The 26635-nt window shown below is 37.1% G+C and overlaps 4 protein-coding genes across 4 annotated transcripts; 1 reads left to right on the top strand and 3 right to left on the bottom strand.

The window, feature by feature from the left end:
- Window positions 1-1794: 1794 nt before the first annotated feature.
- Window positions 1795-3029, bottom strand: LOC113755622. The gene has a single exon (XM_027299587.1). It carries the CDS (start codon window positions 2845-2847, stop codon window positions 2152-2154), a length of 696 nt encoding a protein of 231 aa, XP_027155388.1. The 5' UTR covers window positions 2848-3029; the 3' UTR covers window positions 1795-2151.
- A 5443-nt stretch (window positions 3030-8472) lies between these two features.
- LOC113755621 (putative MO25-like protein At5g47540) lies at window positions 8473-9537 on the top strand. Its single transcript, XM_027299586.1, has one exon. It carries the CDS (start codon window positions 8473-8475, stop codon window positions 9535-9537), a length of 1065 nt encoding a protein of 354 aa, XP_027155387.1.
- A 510-nt stretch (window positions 9538-10047) lies between these two features.
- Window positions 10048-14323, bottom strand: LOC113755623 (glucan endo-1,3-beta-glucosidase-like). The gene is made up of 3 exons (XM_027299588.1): window positions 13063-14323; window positions 10479-10761; window positions 10048-10356 (listed from the first exon to the last, which is right to left on the bottom strand). Exons 1-3 carry the CDS (start codon window positions 14131-14133, stop codon window positions 10328-10330), a joined length of 1383 nt encoding a protein of 460 aa, XP_027155389.1. The 5' UTR covers window positions 14134-14323; the 3' UTR covers window positions 10048-10327.
- A 1230-nt stretch (window positions 14324-15553) lies between these two features.
- LOC113755624 lies at window positions 15554-18905 on the bottom strand. The gene is made up of 3 exons (XM_027299589.1): window positions 18207-18905; window positions 16938-17154; window positions 15554-16639 (listed from the first exon to the last, which is right to left on the bottom strand). The coding sequence occupies exons 1-3, from the start codon at window positions 18474-18476 to the stop codon at window positions 16155-16157; spliced, it is 972 nt and encodes a 323-aa protein (XP_027155390.1). The 5' UTR covers window positions 18477-18905; the 3' UTR covers window positions 15554-16154.
- Between the last annotated feature and the right edge of the window lie 7730 nt (window positions 18906-26635).

The raw sequence follows: 26635 nt of genomic DNA, 5'->3' as shown, positions 1-26635 counted from the left end.
AATAAAGAGGAAAAAGAATGAAAAAATAATTTTAAAACTCATTCTAAGTATAAGTATACTAAATAAGGGAATTTCAATAAAATATTTAAGGGTAAAATTATCATTTTAAATGACAAGAGAGGTATGTGTAATTTTTCAAACCTCATGGGAGCTCAGTGAAATTATCAGGAACCTTAGGGGAGGTTTCTGAAATTATCCCTATGGCAAAGGAGAAAAAAGACCACCTCAATTCATGTGATCAAGAAAGCTGATGGAGAGATGAGATGGGCCTTCACAAACCGAATGATTAAAGTAAAGAGGGGGAACATGCAAAAGAAAGAAGCTTCTTCTTTTCTCTCCAACCTTTAAACAGAGACCATAAATAAAAGCCTTCTAAGAAGGCCAGTGGCAAATATTCATGGGTGAGCATCCTGCATGCCCCCATGGTCGGCCCTCTGCAGTACACAGTACACACTGCATATTCTTTAATTTTCTCCCATCATCACATCCTGACCTTTCACACTTGAGGCTATCATTCATGTAACGTAAATATACATTCATCCCGTGTTGCCTTATTTTATGCTGCCGTCAAAATCACCTTAAGGTTAACAAGTTCAATCCCTTTTGGCTAGAAGACTACTGGCCATGTTGATCTGTCACTTTTTACAATAACTTTGTTGAGGTTTTTTAGAACATTTTTATTTTAAAAAGTTTTTTTTTTTTTTGAAAAAAATGAAGGAAATATTTCAGTTGCAGTAATTGTTTTCAAACATAACAACAACTAGTTTGGTCGAGCAAAGGATAGCACGCCTAATTGGCAACGTAAGTAGCAGGATTAAGAGGGCAATGTTGCGGTTAAATTACATAATTAGTGGACTATTAAGCTACCTCCATCCACTAACTCGACGCCCACTTGAAACTGTTGACAGCAGATTCTCACCTTCTTAAAAGGAGAACTTTTTAACTTTTCGAGAAGCGTTTACTAACCTAATGCAGTTATTCCAGTTGAAGTAGTAAAGAAGTAAATACTAGTACTATAATAAACACTGAAAACTTGTTGTCTAGTGATTAATTTTACCGGGTTGTGACTTCAGCCTTTGGCTTTCATTTCACGGGTAGATCTCTGATCGAGTCACGAAAAAAACAGTGTTCATTGTCTGGCAATATTCAGACTGACGCAGGATTGAATGAAATGACTAGATTATTTTTTTTTTCTGTTTGCATGAATCCATGCTCCCAATGGATGCAAACACGATAAGATATAGTATATCAAGTTTATGAGAACTATCTCTTAATTAAACTATGAACGCTAAGTACCAACTTGATGCCGCAAACATTTCTGCTATCAATTTCTGCTGTTGGTCCGATGATTGCCGCTGCTAAAACAGAAGCATATGCACAAGATATGAAGTACACTGAAAATTGATGCTTATGATTAGAAAATTGAACCGTTTCAACACAAAAATTTGTAGTTTCTTGCATTTACTACTTGTTAATTAGATTATTGGCCCCACGATTTTTTGGTAGCTTTTGTTGCATTCTGCACCTAATCAATACTTGACATTAGTTTCAGAGCAAGTAAGGCCCCTGGTCGATTAAATTCCAAGTACTTGAGACTACACAACAACAAGCGTCCTATAGTATAGTCTGCACATCATTCATCAGCTTTGGTCACCAACTTAATTGGCAGTTCTTTTTTTTTTATTTTTTATTTTCTTTTGCAAAAGATTGGCATTGATCTCATGAGCTTGCTCAAAGGGAAAAATTCAAAAGAAGTGAATTTGTTGAAATCTGAAGAAACTGATCCACTCGCAATTTATGCAGGTCTAATCACGCATCTCTTAGCAGGAACGTGGACTTATGAACATTGTTTATAGATATGGCAGGTTCACAAGTACAAAAATTCTTCTAGCCCACGAGAAAAGGAAAAAGTAACTACAAAGTCTTTAGTTCACCTCTAAAACCTGCAATTTATTCTGCTAGTTTACAGTCAAGAAAGATACAGAAAACTAAAATCCCCCAAAAAATTAATCAATTCCCGCCCACCCCGAAGATATAAAACTACTATTTTTCCAATAAAAGCATGAAAAGAAGAAGAAGAAGAAGAAAGACAACAAAGGAAGGTAGTCTTCAGAGGTACAGATAAAGAAAAGATCATGGAAAGAAACATGCCTAGTGAACCATGGCAACAGGAGGTGAATAATTGATGCTTCTCTGATTAGGCAAGGCAAGCATAGCGGTATGATCCAAGAAATCATTGAGTGCAACCACAGATTGCAGTATTGTCCTCAGATCATCCGCAAAAGAAAAACCCATGTTCCCAATTCTCCTCACTGCATAAACATAAAATGTAATGGCACCTTTCCTGAATTTAAATCTAGCCATTTCGCATCCGGTCTGACCCCTTATAAGCTTCCTGTTTACTTCCCCGAGTGGGATTTCTGGCGGCCAAACTCTGTCCACGGCAGCCTTCATATTCTCAGACTCGAATACAAAAACAACCACTTTAGACTTCTTTGTCCCCAGGCCAAGCGTCAGAGTGTGCCATGCATGGTGAGCCAAGATCGTGAAATTTGTCGGCAAGAATGCGGTAGTTGAAGGAAAAGGCTGCTTCCCGTTTGTCTTTTCTTGGTTTTGGTGGTGGTTGAGGTTGAGTGTCGGTGGAAGTGAGAGGAGGCGCAAGAATTCAAGAGGCCTAGCGCGACGGATTGTGAAGGATTTAACAATAAACTGGCCACCAAACCGAAGCCCTTTAACTTCAGAGCTAGGCTTGAATGCAAGGTCTGACGAGGTGGTGGATTTGGAGGTTTGATCATTCGGGTGCTGGTGTTTTGGTTTCTTGTTCTTCTTTTTCTCTTTTTCTTCCATGGATGAGGAGGAGGAGGAGTGGTTGAAGCGGCGTTGATGGTGGATTGGACTGCTTTTGGTCTTTGCGAAATGATAACTAGCAACCAATCTTCAACTTTTGATGATATGTTATACTCTGTAGCTAATCCTATACCTTTTCCTTTATCCCTCTTTTTTATTGAGATGGCATATGGTAGTATCTTCTACTATCTAAAAGGAAAGTCCGCTTTTACAAACTTTATCGTCCAACAATTATTACTAGTTTGGTGACTCTTCTGTATCCTTTATAATTTATTGTTGGTTTCTCTCTCTTTTTTTATTTTGGTTCTTTATTGTTGGTTTCTGGTATACTGAATTTGTGGATTCCAAAAAATAAAATAAAATAAAATCGATGACTAAAGTCAAAAACGCAATTGCGAATCTGTGATGTGAATAATATGTTAGCAAGAGATGTAACTCGTTTGATTGGGATTTACAAGAAGGACGAGCCCCTCGATTGATGTTGTAGTTTGAGGGGCTCACATTTCTGGAATGTGTTGATGGTTAATGATTTGGATGTAATTTATGAAATGTAATGAAGTATTCAGTAATCAGTAAGCCACTATCTTTTACTAATACTACGATATAGAATACCTCTAATATATATATATATATACAATTCCTAAAGAAAGAGAACAGCAAAACTTTATAGAGAGACATGTACCCAATCTAATTGCATGTACAATTTCTAAAATAAAATTACTAGCCAAAAACTACGTGCAATCAAAAGGTACATCAAACAAACTGATATATGAGATTACTAAATTATTAAGAGCTTAATTCTATTTGACATAATTTTAAAATTAATTGTCTACTGAATAAGTTCGATGTGATGAAAATTAAACTAATCAATGGTGAACCCTCTTTGCAAATGCAAATGAACGCTTAGTTTCAATCCAACGCTTAAAATGCACACACAACATCGCACGCTATCACTAACACTACCGTTTAACACCGCATGCTTTTTTGTATGGGAAATAATGGTTGTAAATTTAAATGTTCAATATATGCTATTAGAATTCAATAAGCAAAAAAGACTATAAAATCAATCATACTTAACTATCTCCAATGCACATATGAGGGTATTAAAAACCAACAAAAATGTGGACAAAAGACAATACACCAAACTATTAAACCCAGCAAACTAGTCAGAAAAAAGAACCCAACAAATTAACCCTTCAACCCAAATTTTCCAAAAACTCCACCTACTCATGGTGCCCATTGGGAACCCTGAGCACTATTCCTAACTCCCGCTCCTTCTCTTCTGTTTTCCATGATTAAAATACCAATGAAGTTAGCTATACTTCTCCTTGACTTCTATTCAAAATAATAATCCATCTTAATGAAATTTGATATTTTGGTATTCCTATGTTGGTTAAATACGGCTCTTCAAAAAATTAAAAAGAAAAAAGACTTTTATCAGATGTAATAAAAGAAGAATATCCCCGATCTTGCAATTACAAAAAACACATCCGCACACAATTACTTTTTCCTCTTATGTTGTTGTTCAAATGATTTTTTTTTTGTTTTCAATAATGTAGTTAATACGAAAAAAATCTAAATAGAGGGAATATAACAAATATAAATATGTGCAATGCTATGGTAAGTTGGGTGGAATGTAAATATAAAAAAAATTAATTATTTTACACGAATACTAGAATCAACAGAAGTGGCAATTACAAGTATGGAAGTGCTAAAATTAGCTCCCTAGCTCTTAATATAAATACGTGCGAGGGTTTGGTATCCCTTTTTGCTTTTTATCGTATTTTTTATTTGGTTAGTTACAAAGCACTTTGTTTGGAAGGAAGGAGATGAAGAGAAGACAAGACAAAATTAGAGAAATTAGCACATTTCCCTCATTTGAGAGATTTAAGTGAATAAAAATTGAGAAAAATATAGAGATGAAAATCTAAGAAAACTCTCTCTCAAAAAGCAGAGAGAAATGAGAGAGATTGTGGGTGAGCATTTAAAGCCCTGAAAGTGCTACTCTTCTTTCCTAACTTCAGCATTTTAATTTTCTTTTTTCTTTTCTCACTGAACTCGCAAACCAAAAAATTGTTAGACTGAAGGCACTGGTGGAGCATTTGAATGACACCAGAAGCAGCATGTGCGGTTAAAGATTTCGGGGTCACAAATGATTATTAGCACTCTTAATTTGGTATATGCGCAGTTACTGAGGATTAGGACCACCATTATGGATATCTTATTAAGGTAATTGCCGTCTAGTCGAATGTCGAAAACATTAGGACCACCATATACCATATGGGGTGTCTGCGCGTGTTTTTTGTTTTCTAAGGTACACGGACCACCATACTACTTGCTCTCCAATTTAATCCGTCTTGGCTTTGTAGAAGCTAGAAACTAGTTTTTTTTTCGGTATTTTCTTCAACATTTTCCCTAGTAATTAATGATTAAATACCCTCTTAATGTTCTATATATTTTCAGGACTAATTTTTAATGATTTGGAAAAGGTTAAAACAAAGGAGAATAACTTCCGCGTCTTGCATATACATACCAATGTTTTGAAAATTGGACCGAATTGACCGATCGGACCGAGAATCGGTCAAGTTTTCGATTCAATTCACTACTAGTGTTGACTTATTATAAAAAATCGATCAAAATTGCTAAAAATCGATCGAACTGTTTAACTCGAATTGATCCGTGGACCACAGTTTTTCATTTTCCCATCTTTTTTTTAAATGAACCTAAAGTTTTAAACATAAAACTTATCTATCGAATCTTTTGTTCGAAACCCTAATTTCTAAAAGAGTAATCAAACTCCTTCTATTTCTCACCCTCAAACTCAAAGATCGCCATTTTCTTTTGTAGTTCTATTAGATTTTGTTTAATTTCAAGAGTTTCAATGCATTTTGTTTAATTATAGAATATGGTTGTGATTTGCGTAGGATTTAAGATTTTTTTCCTAGTAGGTACGATTGAAATGAATTTATTTGTTTAAATTTATAATTTTAAAAATTTATTTATGTTTTAAAATATTTAATTTTTTAGCAGATGATGTCTTAAATTGGTCCATGAGATATCTTATTCTATGTACAAATGTGTGTCCATATATATATATGTGTGTGTGTGTGTGTTTGTATAACGAAACATTGATGCACACACAAGTGGAAGAAGAACTACTTTAGTGCTTCATTGAGTACTGATACTCTACGCCATATATGAATAAGATTTGAAAGGGATGTATGGTGGCATAACGCCATTGCCAACCCACAGATCTTGAGACTTCAAACAAACTTGTTTAATTCGTAAGGCACCAGATGCATAAATGATTTCGCGAGAAAAGATATTCCATCAATTGGGAAGACCAACCAAAAAGCAGTAACATCTTGATCGTAGACAGCAGAGGGGCCACAGGACACGTTATTACTTATTATAAACTCTGGCATGTCTTTTATGGGCAATGGATTTTGCCTTTCTTTCGTAACCTTCGATTTATTAAAGCTAATGTTTGGGGTGGGCCGTATTAATGACACCAAGCAAACTTATGTTGTTGTCACGGGAATGATAAGTGCCAACTTCCCATGGGCCAAAAGTCATTTAATTCTGAATCGTTGTGTACGATAATCCAAGAAACTTGATCAAGAAGGTGGCCTAGATATCCTTCAAATTGCTGTGTTTAAGCATCTCCAGATTGTCCTAGAGCGACAGCCCAACGGACTGCATGAGATTCTTCTTCCGACGCACCGCTTACCAATAGCCGATGCAATAAAAGTAGTTACCCTCAAATCAATTCCTGGGGAAAAAAGGTATTATCATGTAATTCTGGAACCAGTCCTTCGGCTTGGTGGTCACTGCCAAGTATTTAAATTTTGATGGTGTTGGGAGGTCAAAAATCCAATCTTTTTCTCTCACCAAATTGTCACTATAAATGACTGCCTTCAATGGCTTCCTTCGATGGAATTTCTATTCCCATCGGCTTCCTCTCTCTCTAAATTATGATAGATTAGGTTATAAGAATGTTACCGTTGCAATAAAAAAAAATGTGAATGCTTACGTTCATATGATAAATTAAGTATAAAAAATGTGAAAGCTTACTCATTAGAAAAGTACAAGTATATATAATGTTTAATTGTGAGACCTTTTTCAATTAGGTCGTTGTTCGTATTATGATGAGATGGAGAAAATCAAGAAACTACCCTAAGATGGAGGGATTGCGTTATAATGGACTGCAGACTTGGTAATTGGCTAATTGCAGCTCTTTTATATTCAGATCGAAGATTGATACGTGTCTGACAGCCAGTTTCAGCTTCGACCCACCCCAATTTAAAGCAGAAAACAATAGTTAGTGTTAGTCAAGACGGAGATTTGCTTAATTTTTTATTAACTAATTTATTCAACTCTCATAGTTGTAACTGATATCACCTTGAGTTCAACCTTAGTCAGAACTCCTTTCGAAACTGGCTAATCGTCAAATTGTAACAAGAACAAGAAAATGCAGGAGTTAGCCATCCATAGTAACTTTCAGCACTTTTTATTGGCTAGCAATGAATACAAGCAATTGTCTTTAATTACCAAAAGTTTCCTACCTGCTAGCTAGGTCAGAGTAAAAATTGAATTCAAAACTTTTCTCCTCTCTAGACTAGAAAATAGAAGCAAATGAATCATTTACCTATCTATCTGCAGCAATGCGTTTAAGATATGCTATGAACTTTCAAATTAGCTGCAAATTATATATAGTAGGTTTTTGGTCGTGCGTGTGTGGTGTTTTTGTCCTTCGGGTTGGTCGTTAAGGAGAGGAAGTTGGAATGTCAAAGATATGGCCTCCCGGCTCCAAGGGAAGGAATGAGAGCCGAGCACAAGATACAAGATTTTGAGTAGTTGTCCAATTCCTGTTTCCAAACTCTTCCTTCATATATGGGGCTTGTAAAATTAATGCAGTTTAGTTAGCGGGTTTATATAGCTTTGATGCTTCCCTTCCTGCTGCAGAAGTAATAGGCCCTCGTTCTTCCTGCTTAACTGCAACATTGGTTCAATCCAAAATACTATAAGATCTTGTGTTTTTCCTTTTAGAGAACGTAACGTATAATGATGTTTTATACTTATCTTCATCTACCTGTTGATTCGTAGTGTAAATTTGACTTTGGCAGTTGGATTTAATTTAGAATTCAATCCAAATCCTGTATGTATTTAACTTTTTTTTTTCTTTTTTTTTTAACCCTCTCACCCCTCCTCACTTCCTTCTTATCCTTAATTATCAAGATCAGAAACCTAATCGGAAAAACCATAACAATCCTCCCCTATGTATATAGTATTTAACTTGGCAATACTAATTACCAGTTACGTCTCCGTTTCCAAGAATGTTTTTCTTTAACTTGCTTTAGTTCTTTACGACAACAGAAATTGAATTGGAATTGTATTCTAAAATTTTCACAGTTGCAAACTACAAATACGAGTAGTTAGAAGGGTAAATAAGCAGGAGTAGGACATTGCAATTGGTCAGTTGGAGAAAGCAGCAACGCCGCCGCGTTGAGCGTCCTCCGCCCTTGCGGTAGTGCCAACTGCCAAGGAGATTCTCATATTCAGGGTACGTACGTATGAGTTATCTTTTACATTAGGATTAGGACGAGAAAAAGCCTGAAAAAGATTATGAAGGGTGTTTTGTTCTTTAAGTCGAAACCTAAGGCTACCCCTGCTGACCTAGTTCGACAGACTCGTGATCTCCTCAGCCATGTCCATTCTGCGCCAAACACTTTCCAAAGCCAAAGCCAAAGCAAACGCCAAGTAAATATGATAAATACCATCGGCAAGCTATTGGAAGATTTGAAGTTAATTCTTTATGGAGATAGTGATACTCAACCCGTAGCATCAGCTTGTGCGCAATTGACCGAGGAGTTCTTCAGGGAAGATACCTTATGCCTTCTAATTATTTGTCTTCCAAAGTTGAAACTCGAGACCCGCAAGGATGCTACGCTACTGGTTTCAAATTTGCTTAGGCAAAAGGTCCGTTCGAGGTTTATTGCTTGTGATTATTTGGAACAAAATCTCGAGTTAATCGATGTTTTGGTCGGTGGTTATGAGAATAATGGCATGGAGATCACGGCTTTACACTATGGTTCTATGCTAAGGGATTGCATACGCCATCAAGATCTTGCAAGGCATGTCTTGGAATCGAAGCTAATGATGAAGAAATTTTTCGATTACGTGCAAGTTGCACGTTATGAAGTTGCTGCTGACGCTACCGAAACTTTTAAGCAATTGTTAACGAGGCATAAATCAACTGTGGCCGAGTTCCTGTCCAAAAATTATGATTGGTTTTTTGTGGAATATAACTCTAAGTTGCTTCAATCTCCGAATTACCTTACCAGAAGGGAAGCCGTGAAGTTGCTGGGAGAGATGCTGATGCATCGCTCAAATTCAGATGTCATGTTGCAATATGTTAGTTCGAGGGACAATTTGAGGATTTTTATGAATCTTCTCAGGGACTCCAGCAAGATCATTCAAGTTGATGCGCTTCGAGTTTTCAAGTTGTTTGCTGCTAATGAAAATAAGACCCCAGAGATTGTTGGGATTCTCGTGGCAAACAGAAATAAGCTTCTACAGCTCCTCTTTGCAGAATTGAAGATTGACAATAATGGGGATCCACAATTGCAGGCTGACAAAGCCCAAGTCGTTAAAGATATTTTTGCACTGGACGTCAAGGTTAAGGCGTGAATAGTATTGGTGTTGTTTGTTGTTATTTTCTTCCCCATTGAAATTTTGCAGGTTTAGCTTTCACATCCCCCCCACCACCGTCCCCACCGCCCCCCCCCCCCCCCAAAAAAAATCCCCTCTCTTTTTTTGAGGTACTTTGCAACAGTAGCGGTTCAGTGAGTAATTATAGGTCCCAAGTTTTCTTCTTCCTTTTTTGCTTTTTTTGGTTGTTTTGGGTATATATTCTTTGAGAGCTTGATTCTCTGCTAATATATATGAGGTAGGATGAACTTTAGACTCCATTAATTGTTCCATATATTACATCTACATGCATGCATGCACTCATGCATACAGATAATCAAAGCATTGGATGCCAATTTCAAAATGAAGAATTTGCTTCAAGAAAAAGAGAGAATCCTAAGCACCTTTTCTTCTGTCGGGGCCACCTTTAGTTCTTAACGCCCACTTAGTTATTCGTTACACAAAATTGAAGACCAAAATCTATAAGTTAACAACGTTTGAAAAGCAAACAAAAGAAAAAAACCGCTCCCGGATTCTGACACATATAAAATACAAGTTAAGTTATGATATGGTACAATTTTCGGCATGCACGTAGCCGGCACACAACTCTATATCGCAGAGAATCGTCCAATACAATACTTAACAGAACGGACATAAATATTGAGGTTAATTAAGTGATTGACTAAGAGATGATCAGATGAATAAATAATGGAGAACCCAATAAATTAGATGCCATTTTGGTTTAAATCCATGCAGCAGCTCCTTCCTGTTGCAAATTACTACTGATATCCTAGCTGGTGTATTGGCATGTGCCATAACCTGAAAATTCAAAAACCAGAGACGAAGCATTCTAAGTACCATCCACGAATGGTAAACTGCTGATCAGAGGGAAGTATTGAGATGGAAAATTGTGTAGCAGCAATAAAAATAGAGGGACTTACTAGGGTTGGTAGAGGTGAGGAAACCGGTTTGAGAGAAATCACAGTTATAGTCAGCTTTGCCCTTGGATTGGTACCATGAGTTCATCACAAAACCTGCATGAGACCTCACATTGTTGGGATTGAAGCAGGCGCCCTCGGCTTGAATCGGGCTGCAATCTAAGCCCTGGCTGCAAACGTAATCTATGTTGCTTTGCAGTGCGGCGTCTGTGGCCCCTGCCTTTGGCACGCACCATTTCTTGCCCTGCAATGCCGGTGCTGCTGGCACCGGAACTGGCTGTGACGACTGCAAAATTAAATTCATCATCACACCGCTGAGCTTAATTTTATGGTCACCGTAATACTCCTACTTCTTCTTTTCAACTAAGCAAATAACTACTACAGCAGAATGAAAAAAAGATGATGCACTACTATACTATAGCATTTTCTTTGAATGGGGAGATTGTAGAGTACTCGGGGTCAGGGACGGAGCCAGAAATTTATTTTTGGGGGGCTGAAGTGTATTAAAAAATTTTTTTTGTGACGAAATAAATATATTTAATAAGTAAAATTTAGAATCAATAATTATAAAAATAATAAAAACATATAATTATACATACCCAAAAATTTGTTCTGAATTTTTGGGTATGTAACTTACCCAAATCTACAAATCTACAAAAGAAACAACGAAAACAGAAGGCCTATCAAGATATGTATAGTACTCGGAGGCATAAACCGCTCAAAAAAATAGTTTAAGAATTGCCCATCGCATACTAAAATAGTTTAAAAATTGCCCCTTTCATATGAATTTGATAAGTTCTTGGAAATCTCAAAATGCTCCAAAAAAATACTCTAAACTATCAATAATCTATCAGTCACCCTGCTTATTGATTTCATGATCAGAATTCGAAATAAAATAAAAAACTAAGGCGGTCAAAAAGCGAAATAGCAGGAAAACTTTGATAGTAATTGCAAATTTAATTCTTCTTGAAGTGCAAGGGATGTCATAAGCGTTAAATCAAGAACTTTTCTAAATTCCAGGAAATACATTTACAGCATTCTTTGTTCCAGAACATACATTTAAAACAGCACCAACAACTATTGTTGGCAAGCTTCTTGATCAACAAAAGAAAGCCCACTCCACCATATAGTTCATGACAGCGATGCACAAAAAATACTTTGCCAACAACCAAACATCTGAAATAAAAAAAAAAGGCTATGTTTCCCAGGCTCTATGTTTCCGAGTCTCACAGGCTCTAACAAAGTCCAGAATATATGATGAATAACTACAGAGTTCAGACCTGCTCAAAACATTTTAGGAAAATCCAAGTTATTACATCACCAGCAGGTGAAAACATAAATAACTATTGAAAATTTCAGACAATAATACCAGTATCCTAAGAGACACATAGGAAGAGAAAGGTAGTACCTACCTACCTACCTAGTTACCTACTGCATTTTAGAAGCAAGCATTTGGAATCCCCTATATATAGGGGGTTTTCCGGCGGCTTGGGGGGGGGGGGCTTAAGCCCCCACCAGCCCCCCCTTAAATCCGTGCCTGCTCGGGGTAATTTCTGATTGCTGTTTCTGAAGGTCAAAAGAAAATGGGACAAGATTTAGCCGACTGGTCCCTCCAAGACCCAGGGCCAAAAAAAAAAAAAAAGCAATAGTGTAAAGGTGGAAAGGGTTAAAGGCGACAGCACCAGATTCCTGACTGACTCATTTTAGAGAGGGCATCGATCGAGGATTAGAACGAACCATTCCGACTCTAACATTCCTCAAAGTAGAAGAATCAAATTTCTTCTGCTAATTCAAACATTTTGTTTACAGTTAGTAAATTTAATTTCCAGCCTAAGTGTCGTCTTCTGCTTTGCATTAATACCACCACTACATGCAAATTTTAAGTAATTAATTGGATGATGCAGTTATTTATTTATTTATTTAGTCATTTATGGATTTGAAATTTCACCCAATGAATCTTCGTCAGAAGAATCATTTATCGTCCCAAGGTTCAACGCGGAAATCGGAGCAGTCCAACACGGAACAGATGTAGCCTTCGCCAGAGCCCCACACTCCTCTATTTTTCACATTTCGCTATCCCGTAATTTTGTCAAACATATGAGGTTGAAATGGGATAAAAGTTCAAATGCGGTGTCCCTACTGCTCCTAAAGGCTAAAGCCTAAAAGCAAAACAGACAAACGATGCTTCGTGTTCCATGTTCAAATGTCGGCCTAATTTTTGAAGATTCCAATAACAAAACAGACAAATGCTGTGTTTAAAGTAAAGGGAGGAACTTTACCATAATTCATTATCAATAGGCAATCTTCAGTGAAAGGACTCGTATTTGAAGGATTGATTACAGCAGAATTAATGCATGCTCATGCAACCATTGTTGTCTTAGCTCTTAACTGGGAGAATATAAATTAACACGTATAAATTAAATGCAGATATTGGGGTGATTTTCAATTCATCTTCTAATTGCATTATGGTAAGGCGTGGACGGAGTACTAGTAAAAAGGGCATCTATGAAAAGACTTCAAATTCAAGAGACGGCATAAGTACTTCATAATTAAGGCAATAATAGTTATAAGAGTCCGAATTTCATACCTGTCCCCCCCGCATAATTCCAACGTCATAAACAGGAGTAAAATCAGGCCTGAACAATCCCCAGCTTCTCTCAGCCAATGAACCCGGTTTCTGATTCTCATTGAACAAGGCAAAGATGTACGTCTCAATCTTCCTGTGCGGCATCAATGGAGTCCCAGTCCCAGAGTTGTACTTCTTCACCAATCCTCCGTTATACGCAGCAGCATTAGCAGGAGTGCATTGTGGCTCAAATGTTTCCCCTTGGGATGGCCAACCCGTCTCGGCTGCCACAATGTCCACATCCGCATATCCCAGTCTCTTCATAGACATAAAAACCGCATCCAACAGCAAATCAAACTGGTTCGCGTAACTCCTCTTGGAAAACCTGTCGTAATATCCTCTGTTTGGTCTGAAGAGATCGAAGTCAATCTCCTTGGGGTCGAAACCGAAATACGGGTACGGATTGACCATAAAAGGAGACTTGGTTTCGCGTAAAAATTGCAACATGGGTGCCAAAACACCTACATCCCAACCAGGCCTGAATTTAGCCAGGCTGGGCGGCTTAGCAGATTCGAGAATGCCTAGAGAATGTGGTGACGTCACCTTTATATCTGTGATGCCATTCTTGACGAGAGCCTGGTGAAGGGTCCTCATGGCAGCAACGAGGTTGTCGATTAGATTCTGGGGTCCCCAGTGGAGGACCTCATTTCCTACGGCAATGTAGTTGATTTTGGTTTGCGGGTAGAATGGCTTGATGTGCTCATTCACCCATCTGCGAGCGTATCTGATGTTGGTGAGGTTGGGGATCTCTCCGTTGGGGACCGTGACGGTGAGCAAGATTCCGGTGTTGGCGAAGGCCCGGATGATGTCGGGGTTGACATCGAATATCTTCACGCGGTCTATGAAGGTTTTGTCTTTGATGAATTGAACAACTTGAGCCGGTGGCGGAAGGTTGTCTGCAACGGTACCATAGTTAACACCTATCGATTGCACTGCTGAGAAATGTTGGATAAAAAGAGCAAATACAAGAAAGATAGCCATGGCCGAAGATGGTGTCCTCTTGGACATCTCCATATTTTTGTTATTATACATGTAAATAGGGAACAGAGATAGATATACAGGAAGGAGAGATGGGTTCCAGGTCTAACTTCTACCTCCCTAGTTCCTATATGTTACTTTAATCAGGAGGGATAGTGCATATTGGATTTGGCTACGGCGTTTTATACCAGCACTTTTGATCTGTTTCAGACAAGACCAGTTGTTTTGTCTGTTGGAACGTTCGTGAGGCTGACCTTTAAGCTTGGGTGACGAAGTGAGAACACGGGAATCAAAAAGTCCTCGGTTTGAAAGGAAAAGTAAGTGTGATTCGGAAATATGTGATGAGGCATAATAGCTCATCAATCATCAAATATTCTACGCGTTTTCCGCAATACTCAATAGGTTAGGATATTATTATTGTTCTCTTGACTTATCTAAAAGTAAAAAAAGAAAATGCCGTCCAGGTGGACAGCAAGAAGGCGACGCGAAGGAAACGATGGGAATCTTATAATGCTGCGTAGGAAGAGTGAATTGCTCGATTTTGGATAGAAATAAAAAATCTTGATCAAACTTGGCAATATTGAATTGCGTTGGAGAAACCATATCGTAATCTAAAATTCTAAATGAGCATTATGGTATAGAAGTCATGGGCTGTTAAATGACATACGATACATCTAGACTTTCCTCGTGTTTGGTCGTGAGACTTTTCAGAGGCATACTTGTCCACTTCGGCCTCCATTTTTGAGTGTTGGACTAGCAGCCTTTGGCCCACCCTATGTGCTGTCCGACGCCGAAAGGCTTCACAGAGCATTGCGTGCCTGGTGTGACAATTTCAGGCGCACATATATGTCCAACAGGCTAGAAAATTGTTTTTTAAAAAAAAACGTTCCACATCTTAATTCGTCAAAATTAACTCTCCATTTAAGGCAAAAACTACATCTTACCTGAAGTCCTCTATTGCATCTGGATTTAGTAAATTCCTTCCTATTTTTTCAGAAACAAAAAACATTTGTTTCTTGTTTCTCGATAGGCATTGATCCATAAAGCATCCAACTGTGTAAGAGATAAGAGATGTACAAGGTCTTAATATATCTGCAGAATTGGTTGCCCATTAACTGGTCATTATCCATATAGTTGGTGGTGAAATGTCAATTTTTCCTTTCAATTTCCCTTCTCTGTAACATATGATGCACATAGTCGAAGGTCAAATGTCAGTCCTGGTTTATCCTCTTTGTAAAAACCTAGTTGGGCTCGCCTTAGACATTAGTGTAGCTATTTTTTGTAAATTGTAAAACGCTTTTAATCAAATGCTCGAAACTTGCCCTTGGATGCCTGGTAACCATACATATTAGGAAATGCCCCATAAAGGGTTCCCCCAAGTGAGGGAATTGCCAAGAATTGCCATATCCGAAGTCATTTCCCATCACTACAATCTGTAACACATATTCCAGTCCCTTAATGTAGTAAAATAAAATAAAATAAAATGAAAGGAACTGATTGATTGCAATTTGCAGCAACAGAAAGCAAGTAGCATGGATACGGTCAAAGAAATCATTTGACCACCGGAGAAAGCTTAACATGACCAATACAAGCAGCTCAAATTAACAATTGAAGTGGAAACCCGCAGAAGAGAAGAGAGCAAAATTTGCCTTCCAAGGAGGCAAGAAGACCCTAAAAAGACAACAAACAAAACAGAAAACTTGCACCACCAGCGAGCATTTCAGCGGCAGGATGCAAATGCAGTTGATGATGGAGAGAACCTGCACCACATCCAGAACCTGACGCTCTTGCTTTCTTCTGGAGCACAAAGAATGAGATAAAATGTATAGGGCGCCATTATTAGATGGGAGTAGGATAAAATGTTCCCATTCTAATACTCTGTGTAAATTCATCTAAATACCACTATATCATATCCTCTGCTCTTATTGCAGAATGCTTCTTCTAACTCTACCCAGAGAATCTCCTCAAAATTGGTTCTCAAGACGAGGAAAGCCATAGCACCTCTTTCACATACCAAGTCAGGTCTGCAAACAGGCAAGAACTTACACTTCCTAGCTCCCTCCAGAATTTATTTGTCAAAGAGTCATATACGAGGAGCGCCTCCACCTATTGTCAGGCTTTGGCTTCCAACTATTGCTCTTCACAGGCTTCAACAGTCGCTCAATTTCAAGCTCAGACTGCAGTCTCCTCAAATGTCCACCACACTGTTTATGCTCCAAAGAAGACCATCCATAAGCATTGGGTTCCTCAGGACTAAAATTTCTTTCATAGGGAGACTGCCACTTAGCTTGCAAATAAGGAAGAGATCTCCAAGGGGGGAAAGGCATTGAATTCTGCTTCAGAGAAGATCTAGCAGCTTCAACCATAACCTGAAGGAACTGTTTCAGCTTTGTCAAAGAGCCCACAAAAACTACAGGAAGTGAATTCAACATTCTATCATAGGACTCCACAGCTCTAGCAATCTCAAAGTGACTACGGAAATCAATATCAATTATCAGACGTTCAGAGCTTGAGCTTCCACCATTCGTGTAGTTAACCACGTCGATGTACTCATGATCCCCTGAATACCAGAATGGAAAAAAAACACATGTTATCGAACCAGCATTATTACCAAATAAATTCTTCATGAAAAGGTTCGTAGGCATTGGCAGCAAACCACAGGAGAGTTTCATTCACTGTCAATTAGAAGGCAGTAAGAGAAATGGACAATGCAACCAGCTTAGCAAGAATCAGTGCAGAGGGCAAGATGTATGTTGTATGTTACAGATGCCTTAGAAAACCCTCCGACACATTTTGAAATTTCAAATCTTGGATGTCAACTATATAAATGCATGTTGGAAATTAGAACAAGATTATACCTCCAGGAACCTTGGAACTGCCAGGCCACTTGGCTGCACAAACACCAGCATCATAACCAGAAAGCCTCAGAAGCTTCACCAAGGAAAATCTGATGCAGCTGGCATTACATAAACCAGACTTGACGTGCAGAAGGTCCTTCTCGCTTGTAGATAACAGAAGTGAATTAACCACCGAAAGCGTGTCTATCTCAAATTGATCCATTGCCAGCTTGTGATACTATGTGATATGAAAAACAAAAAAGGAAGATGTAAGCAATGACTCATGACGACCAGTCTTCTATTGTATGATTACTACAGATTTATTCAGATTAGGAGCTATTTTTTCATTTTTCAAAAAAAAGAGTGGGGTGGGGGAATAAGAAGAGAGGAAATAAGTTAGCTTGAGACACAAAAGGAAATGTGTAATTCCTACGACTTCATGCGAATTTAAGGAGAAAGAGGAAAGCAGGAGTTTCTAAGTCTTCTATCAACTGTAATTTTACAAGTATGTAGTAATTTGGAGTTGTTAATTTGCACTTGAAAGTGGTAAACATAACTCCAAAACAGGCCTAAAGGGCAAGTAGGCATTCACTTCATGACGCTGAAATGTTTAGTGAGGTAGACAAGTTACTGCATAGATGATTCAACTAGCCACAAGGTTTCGCTATAACGCCATGCCAAAACATTGTTGGAGATATACTCAAAAGGATCTCGTAATGTACAAAACATCTGTGAAATAAGAAGTCCACGTATCTACAGAGAAAGCAAAAGACAGACTCCTGACTAGTTAAAGAATATGCCCAAGTCTTGGAACCAGCCAATCCCTTCCTTACCCAGGTCATCTCTGGAAAGAATATAACAAGAATTACTACTGTATCACAACCTAGGCAAGACAAAATCTTAAAGAAGCAACATCTGCACATATAAGACTTTCAGGGTACAATTCATTCAATGGAAAATTAAGGGAAAAATCATTAAAAAAAAAAAAAAAGGAAAGCTCCTTCTATTTGTTTTGTTTTGTGAAATTCTGGAAAATCAAAAAAGAAATCCTATAACCAAATTTCGAAGCTTATAATCTAGGCAACAAGGCATGAATGAATCCTTCAAATGAGCAGGAAAACAAGAGCACAATTCTTTCAAGATTATTCTTCCTCAATCAATCACCAAATGAAAACTCATAAAAACAAAGAACTTGCAAAAAAAAAAAACATTCCAGAAAATAAACAGTTAACTTTTAAAACAAAAGGAAAAAAAACGATCAAAACTAGTCCTTAGATGAATAAGACATACAGAAATTTTGTCCGCGAGGTCAGCGATATCGCACAATCCAGACTCGCTATCGCTGCTACACCTGGAGTCAGCTCCCCCGCTACTCCCATACTCCAAGAATTCACTCACCATCATCGCCAGGTCATGTTCGCCATCCGACGGACTAAACCCTCCGTCCATCTGTCCCATACTTGCGCCACCTCCGCCTCCTGCAATCCCCGGTCTCACCCGCCACAAAAAATCTCCTGATGCCGTACAAACTTTACAGTCCATCATCGTCCGCACCGTCATAACAATTTCACCATTTTTCTTTCAACCGCCAAAAAATCAGGAAACGAAAAATAATGCGAATTGAACTTAACAAAATTCTGTAAATTCAATTCAAGTTTCCTGAATTGATCCGAACCTTATTCGGACTATCAAAATTCTATGACTAATAGGAGAAGGCAGTGAAACTGAGAAAGGAATTCGTGCATTAAAAGGCAAACCAAAAAAAGAAAAAGAAAAAACAAAGTATAGAGGATTTTCTTTTGTTAATTTTTTTTTTTGAAGGATTATAGAGGATTCAATCGAATTGAATTTTCGATTGGAGAGTTATATATAGGTTTGAAGGTGGGGATATATTTGGAACTTTAAGAATATGATCCAGATGGGTGAGGTGAAGAAAAGAATATTCGAGGAGAATGGAGTGCAAGCCTGCAACCCCAGGAGGATGAAGAAGAAGAAGCGCGGCGAGGGACAGCTACTTCATATAAAATTAAAAGAGGAGGGAACGTGAAATGACATTTCTGGGCTTTGCCTCGGAGGCTTTTCGTGATACCAAGCAAAATCCTGCGACTTCAACGGATAAGGTGAATGAATATGGAGACGCATGTGGACGGAACTACGGGGTTTATTCCTTTTTTTTTTTTTTTTTTTGAAAATATTACGGGGTTTTATTCAATTTACAGCTTCTTTGCCATCTGCTTATAATCCGCTGTCAATCTTTCGCTGTTTTGCCTGCATTAAATCACGGTAGACGTTAAATATTACTCACAGCTAGCTTTGCTCGGGTAGAAAATTTGGCTCGTTGACAGATGACAAACTATTTATTTTTTTGTGTTTGTTACGTTGTTCCAAAAGAGTCAAAAAGATATTTTCTCCTAACCTTGTTAAATATCAAGAAAAAAAAAAAGCAAATAGAAGGATGCATTATTAGCTTCATTTATGTATTTATGATTTATGTATGCATATTAGAATAGTAAACTCATTCGTTTTAATAGAAAAATTTTGCCACCTATTTAGTAAAATCAAAGGACATCCCAAGTTTACCTAAAAAGCAAATTATTTGTGATGCAATGACTATTTTGATCGAATTTTGTGTTCCAAAATTTATCTATAAAGTGTGAAGAAAAAGGGACAATGTCTAGAAAGCATAAGTTAAGTGAATAGGAAAATTAATTTTAAAAAATCGAGAGAAAAATGGATAACATTCAGAAAGTATCAGATATTAGAAAAAAAAATTTTGTCGTCAATTTTTTGAATAGAAAACTTTTTTTTGTCATGTATACATGATACTACAATTTATCTTCTTTCTTTTTTTTTTTTTACCCTCATACGATACTTCTCCCTAAAGAATCCTTCAAATAGATTTTATGTTTATTTCCACTAGCTCAACACTTACAATAGAATGGCTTGGCTAGTTCGTTGTTTCAATTGCAAATAATCAAAGAAATGTGACTCACGAGGGATATGGGTGCCGTGATCTATTGGTATTTTCACTTAGATATATGCATGTCTACTTCACCCACCCCCACAGGGAAAAGCAATTTCATTGTCAAGCTCATTTTACACCTTCTTTTTCTTTTTCTTTTTTTTTAAGCTCACTCCTGAGATTGGATTTATCTTATCCGCATCCTAGAAAATGATTCTATTCATTCGAGCGAGAGTAACATGTTGTTTTGTTTTCTTCGTTATTTTCGTCGGAGCGTCATGAACCAACATTTGTGATTTGTGGTGGGCGTGCTAAAGCGATGGCAAGAAAGCAAAGTAGAAGAAATCAATTTGTCAAGAAGAGAGAGAGACAGGGTGAGGAAAGGGGTAGGAAGGGCATTAAAATGCATGGACAAATGGGACAAAATCCGGCGACAGGCCGCCCGGTGATGGGTTTCGAGGAAATTCTTACAGTTACAGGAGGTTTAAAGTTCAGGGTTGACTGGAGCGGGATGACGTGATTCGCACGGCAATTCCCTGGCGACGAAGCGCGGTGATGAACGTTAAATAGTTGACTTCGAACTCGGCTTCTCCGATCGTCTTCCAACTTCCACCGCCATACACCCATGCAAGTTGCCAACCAATATCACATGGGATTTTCATTTTTTTTAACAACCCTTAATTGATAATCCCATATGGGAAGGACTGGTTAGGGAATTAGGGTTGGTGATTATTTATTTGAATCACCAAGTGAGAAAACAAGCATGTTGCCTTAATTAGTGCAAATTTTCTCTATTCAATCCAGATTTAATAACAATTATTCGTCAAGAAAGGTGCAAAATAAGAGAGTTAAATCTATATCTCTCCATCTTAAATCAAGTACTTATGTACGTTTTAATGCTTTTTTTTTTTTTGAGGAAAATTGTAATTTTAATGCTAATAATGAAAATACAGCATATGCCAATTGTGTGCATTCACAATGAATCGCGTGAATTTACCTTCTCTCAGTCTCGGTTGCAAGCGAGTCCAAAAGCCTTGCATCACGTTCCCCTTATTTTCCCCATTAGAAAGGGTTGAGTTTTAATTGGGGTTCGCAAGTTATGCATGCTGCTTGACTATTAGCCAGTTGTTCAATATTTTACGTCGCATTACTTGATCAAATCAAGAACAGATCTTATACGTGAATTAAAACATGCAAGATTTCAAGTTGAAGTGGATAACTATTTGGTGCGCAAGCCATTCCCAGTGCCCAGGCCCCCCTTTATTTTTGGGAATACACTTTCACTTCTTTTTCTTTCTCTTATAATTATCATTATCATTGTTATTATTAAGTAAATTTTATATACACTGATAGTGTATATACTATCACCGTTGAATCCATGATATACGTGCAAAAGTTGGATTTTAAATTTAAATTTTGTACATTTGTCATTCATCCAACGCTTACAGTATAAACACTATCAGTGTTATAAAAAAGATTAATCCTATTATTATTATTGTTGTTGTTATTATTATTACTATTATTGGTTTTTTGGGTAAAAGGATTATTACTTGCTCCATAAGGAGGCGATCGATAAGTATACATCCAACCATCCAACAGCATATTTGATGGTCTGCATGATTACCCTAATTTTCGACCACTTTTTAATATGAAAAGCATACATATTCACATTTAATATCTCATATATCTAGGTACTTTTTGGAACAAATTTTACTTTTCCAAAAAATCAACATCATAGGTCTCTCCCTTAATTAACAAGGGTTAGCCAAAGACAGCAGCACTTAAAGCTCCGGATGTAGCTCAATCATTGAATAGTGAAAAAGAGATAAACCACATTTAAGCAACGGATCGGAGTGGCTTTAATACTCTGATGAGAAAATGCCTCGGTATATTAGAATATCTACAAGAACGATTCAAAGCAAATTTGGCTAGCTTTTAAAAAGATGTATCGCTACAAGATGGAAAGAGAATTGAATCTTAAAAAGGCGTTAGACTAGACCAGATGAAAAAAGCGTTAGACTAGACCAGATGATACTTTGAATTCTGTGTCTTTTCAGGGTCATTAAAAAATTGTACATGGTGGTTTGCTTTGTTGACGAATTCTAAACGCAATTACCTTGAAAGAATTCTGCTAATTTAGTAAATTGTCCATGTTCAGAATTGAGTTTCGTTTGCTGTATTTCAAGTATTACTAAATGTGTATTTTTTTTTATATGAGAATCAATCGACGCGTATGATATATTATGCAAGTGATATTTTCACGTTCAATTGATTGTGTGAAATTCGCATGAAATGTTTTGTTAAATCAGTTGATTTTGACTCTTGATTTAACTTTAGTTAGATTTTTTTAAAGTTTAATACGTTAGGCAATTTAAGTCGTCAACATCAAATTCAAAAAAATCCAAGTCGTCGCTCATGACAAATAAGACTTATCATTGATAGTCCAACCAACGGGTCCATTCAGAAGTTGATCTTAAATTGGACCTCAAGAAGCCTCAATTCTTAAACTTAACTACCATTCTCTGAGTTAATTACCTACTACTCCTATACGTTTTTGTCTTTGGAAACAAATTATAAAATATTTTTAGGACACATCTCGCAACAGTACTTGTTATTTTTTAAAAATAGTATTTACATATTGCGTTCATTACATTCCAAAAAAAAAGAGATTAACAGTAAACTTTTTAATTAAAAAGTAGTATACCGTTTGGATTAGCTGTTTTTGGAGATATTTTTGAAATATTTTACTATAATAATATAGGTGAAAAACTTTTACTGTAGATGAAATTATTTTTGAGATTATTTTTTGTGTTTTCGAGATTAGTTTTGAAATTTTTAAAATTATTTTTATTTATGTATTACTGTAATATTGTATATGAAATTAAAATTTTTTAAAAAAATGACGGATCCAAAACGGAGCTCTAGAGTATTCTATAGAATACGCAATCCACAATCTAATGTTCAGCTAAGTATAGACCCACAGACCTTGCTCAAGTTTCATGAAATAGATCCCACCATCAAAATGTCGTATAACCGAAAACAAACCAGACAGCTCACGATTTGTTAACTCTGATTGATTGATTGATTGGCGAATATTGCTTGAGGTTTCGGTTTCACCGCCTCAATAATTTAGAAGTTGTAGGATTTTAGGTGGGCCACCACGTTGGGCGGAAGCGCGGAAGATCATTTATTTATTTATTCCCATTAGACAACCAGAATGGATCAATTTATGCAGAAAATTATTCAATAAAATGATTGTTCATTCAGAAAAGGCGGATGGTCTTTGCTTTGCCAATCTATGGTCATTGGTTACAGCTTATAAGATTTTGGACGTTAGAATACTGTCAAACAGATTGCATCAAAAATGAAGAAAAAATAATCAATGCTGGCGGTTAGGAACAAATATACGTTTTTTAAGTTTATAACTGCCTTCACATATTATACTAGAGAAGTTAAAAAAATCCACATGTTATGTTGCGGATATTCTGAACATTGAGATCTAAGCCCTAATTACAAAAAAAAAAAAACACAGTCTATCTAATGGTGTATTAGTAGTATAATGTAGGCAATGTATAGGGTAAGGTTTTTCTATACGGACTATATATATATATATCCCAAATTCCAAACGTTATCGCACAAAGTCCATCTCTGGTCTTTCTAATAAGCCAGAAATCAGAAGAAAAAAAAATCCCTCTCCACATCCTTCCTACGTACCTCAGTCTTTTTTTCTTTCTTATCATAAATGCTTTGATCAAGTCAATCTTGGCAAATTATGGAAGGAAAACCACCACCCGCCAACCACGTTTTAAATAGGGTCCAGCTTCCTCTTCCTGCCAATTCGATTATCTACCACTACCAGAAGGGACGGAAAAACTTCAATAACACCAAAGAAAAAACAAGAATGCGGACCTTTTGATTTTGACAAGTGACAACCATATCAATATCCAAAACGATAAGAATTGAAGCAATCATCCTCCAAGTCATTCATACGTGCTCGAGGATGGAGCATGAAGCTGGCGCGGGCAGAGTTTTGAAATAACTAGTGTGACATGTTTCGTTATCTTCTGAAAGAGTCGAGTTTTTCAGAGTCCTTTTGCTTCATGAATAAAGGTTCAGAACCGTGCATATTTACAAGAAAAATGAGCAAACATTAAATTAAACCCTCTGCAAATAGCCACACAGATCCATACTTTTTAGGTGCTTATTTTCCTCTTTACAAAAAGTCGAATGCCCGGTGGAAGACGTCACTTCTTTTAACGGAAAGTTTTACAGAATTCCAGCATGTTCAATCGTTCATCATCAAATTACTAGTTCCACATGTCCAGCCACAATTCATTGGGTAATAATCTAAGGTGTGGGGGCCGCATGCAGGGAACAGTGGACATGTCACAGTACCTATTTTAAGGATTACCTTGCGCTCTTCGGTTCTGTCTCAGCCAGCCACTTAATCTGTATTCTTCTGTTCATTTCTGGCATTTAAAACTATATAGACACGTGGCAAGCAGAACTGGTGTACCTAACTGCTGCATGATAAACCACCAATGCAAGGGGGCTTTAGTTTGGTCCACAAAAATGCACATGCTTACAGCTCAATTATCAAATACAAGCAAGAGATGCCGAAACTTGGCTAAAGCATCGACCATGCTGTATCGATATTTTTTTTGGCGCCCGGGGGGGGGGGTGTTTGGGGATGGAGGGAACTGCTAACAACTTCTCCAAAATTTGGTATTCGTGCATAGCAATTTTTTTTTCTCCTTATATTAGTTTCCAAGAGTATACAACATTCTTCATTGGTCAAGATGTTCGAGAAGCACAAGAATTTGCACACGTCCAACACAAAGGATAAGGATAACCCCATGTGTAACGCGAAGCCAGCAGATGCGTTGATAAATTGGCAAGGATAGGAGCCAAACTGGACAGTAACTTGGCTATATTGATGACTGTCCTCGAGAACTAGCGTTTGTCTTTGCTGAGGACATCAAAAGAATTTGTCTTTCTCGTGCACTACATATCCGTATAAATTTAAATCATTTAAATGACAAAGCCATCTATAATGACAATCGATGGAAGGCACCCGTCAAGATGGTGGTGGCCACCAACCCAAAGATTATTGACTGTTGGTTGCTTCGTATTCTCATTCTGATGTCAATGTATGGTTAGAAATGGCACGTACAACTGCGCACGCGCCATTTCGTGGCATTATCTGGGTCAGAGTTGTATGATCACAGAAATCTCAGCCGGGGGAATTGTCTAGTTATTATTAGTGTCTATGCGAAGTGACGACGATGGTAAAGTAAGCAACGAGCTTAATGCAACATTCAACTGCCTGATAGCCACTCTGCTTTTATTAGCAGAAGAATTCTCCGGTTGAAACAGTCTTGCCTGATTTATCTGACAACCTAATGATGTGTCAAAATCAAACAATATTCAGTACTGTTTTATTCAACCTCAGGCCACTCGCTCCCCAACCTTCCACACCCTCATCCAAAAGGCATAAGACCCTCTTTGAATTATAGGTTGGAGGTTTAAACTCCACCTGCAGTAAAAAAAATTTAAAAGTGATATTAAAATACCCTTTTGATCTAGTCAGATTTATATATTTATTAATTCCTTACACAATCTCTTTAGCCTCCCATTCTTTTGATTCTCCCTTTCTGTAGAACATGATAGATTAGATTATATAAATATTATCGTTATTGACAGGAAAAAAAATTAAATAATTCAATGCGTGCTCATAGTTTGCTCTGCGCCTGGGAATCTTACTCCATGACTGCACCACCACATGTTGTGTTGATTCTAGACCAAAATAAATCATATAAGTAACAATAATTTCTCTAATAAAATTTAACAAATAAATTAACAAAAATTCATACCTCAATATTGCATTAAAAATGCAAATAATTGTACCATAAAAATGTTAATTTGGCATGGGTTGAGACGTGGACCAAGTCGCTCTCTTTAAGACTATTCGCGCCCCTACGGAGTATCCTCCGGTGTAGTAGGTCTCAGCATGTCGCCTCCAGGATATAACAGCCCAACCTTTTGCACACTATAGTCTACTCCAATCTACACTATTGGAATAAAACAGAAATCTCCCACTAACACTGATCTTTGCCCTATAAACTCTTATAGTAGTGGAAGAAAAATAGAAGGTAGTATAGAGATAGCAAAGTATATATTTGGTTTGGTTGATAGATGCCTTATATATAAGCTAAGAAATTAGGAATATTAGAATTCTAACATTTATAGGAATTAACACCTCATATTTCAGTTACAAAATTGAAAAGTCTAAATTCATTGTATAACGGTAAAAAATTATTAAATGAATTCATAAAACCTAATCATTACATAGGTTACAAAAACAAGACATAAATCTCATAAGTTACACATTTAAATGTTTCAATTTGTAACTGAAAATTTATTTAATGAATTTGTAATTTATTTAATTTGAATTCAAAATAAACATGTGATATTTTTTATTAAAATATCCAACAATCCCCTACTTATTTTAATAAAAAATATAATATTCAAAACTTAACACTTAATAGGGCAAAGATTAAAAATTCATGCATAATGAAGGTGGCGATGCCTTTAAACCTTCACTTAGTGCTCAACAATTCCTGTGCTAAAGTCAAAATGAACTTAGCCTTTAAACGATGACTACTTGAGGGCACGTGAAATCGTATCACACGCATGAACCTTTTAGTGTTCTAAAATAGGTTTCATCAACCAGCACATTGATGGCCCTGTGCTTTAT

This window comes from Coffea eugenioides, unplaced genomic scaffold (assembly GCF_003713205.1).
Source record: "Coffea eugenioides isolate CCC68of unplaced genomic scaffold, Ceug_1.0 ScVebR1_1630;HRSCAF=2512, whole genome shotgun sequence".
Lineage (NCBI taxonomy): Eukaryota > Viridiplantae > Streptophyta > Magnoliopsida > Gentianales > Rubiaceae > Coffea > Coffea eugenioides.
Note: the sequence above shows the minus strand (reverse complement) of the source record. Positions and strands in the feature narration are given on the sequence as shown.

Bases quoted from the DNA above. Each gene is read 5' to 3' on its own strand.
- LOC113755622 (XM_027299587.1), bottom strand. From the start codon at position 2,847: ATGGAAGAAAAAGAGAAAAAGAAGAACAAGAAACCAAAACACCAGCAC.
- LOC113755621 (XM_027299586.1), top strand. From the start codon at position 8,473: ATGAAGGGTGTTTTGTTCTTTAAGTCGAAACCTAAGGCTACCCCTGCT.
- LOC113755623 (XM_027299588.1), bottom strand. From the start codon at position 14,133: ATGTATAATAACAAAAATATGGAGATGTCCAAGAGGACACCATCTTCG. The intron at 10,762-13,062 runs GTATGAAATTCG...TTAATTTTGCAG, and splicing joins GAATTATGCGGGGGGGACAG to TCGTCACAGCCAGTTCCGGT. The intron at 10,357-10,478 runs GTAAGTCCCTCT...TTGAATTTTCAG, and splicing joins CCTCACCTCTACCAACCCTA to GTTATGGCACATGCCAATAC.
- LOC113755624 (XM_027299589.1), bottom strand. From the start codon at position 18,476: ATGACGGTGCGGACGATGATGGACTGTAAAGTTTGTACGGCATCAGGA. The intron at 17,155-18,206 runs GTATGTCTTATT...CATATCACATAG, and splicing joins ACCTCGCGGACAAAATTTCT to TATCACAAGCTGGCAATGGA. The intron at 16,640-16,937 runs GTATAATCTTGT...TCTGGTATTCAG, and splicing joins CAGTTCCAAGGTTCCTGGAG to GGGATCATGAGTACATCGAC.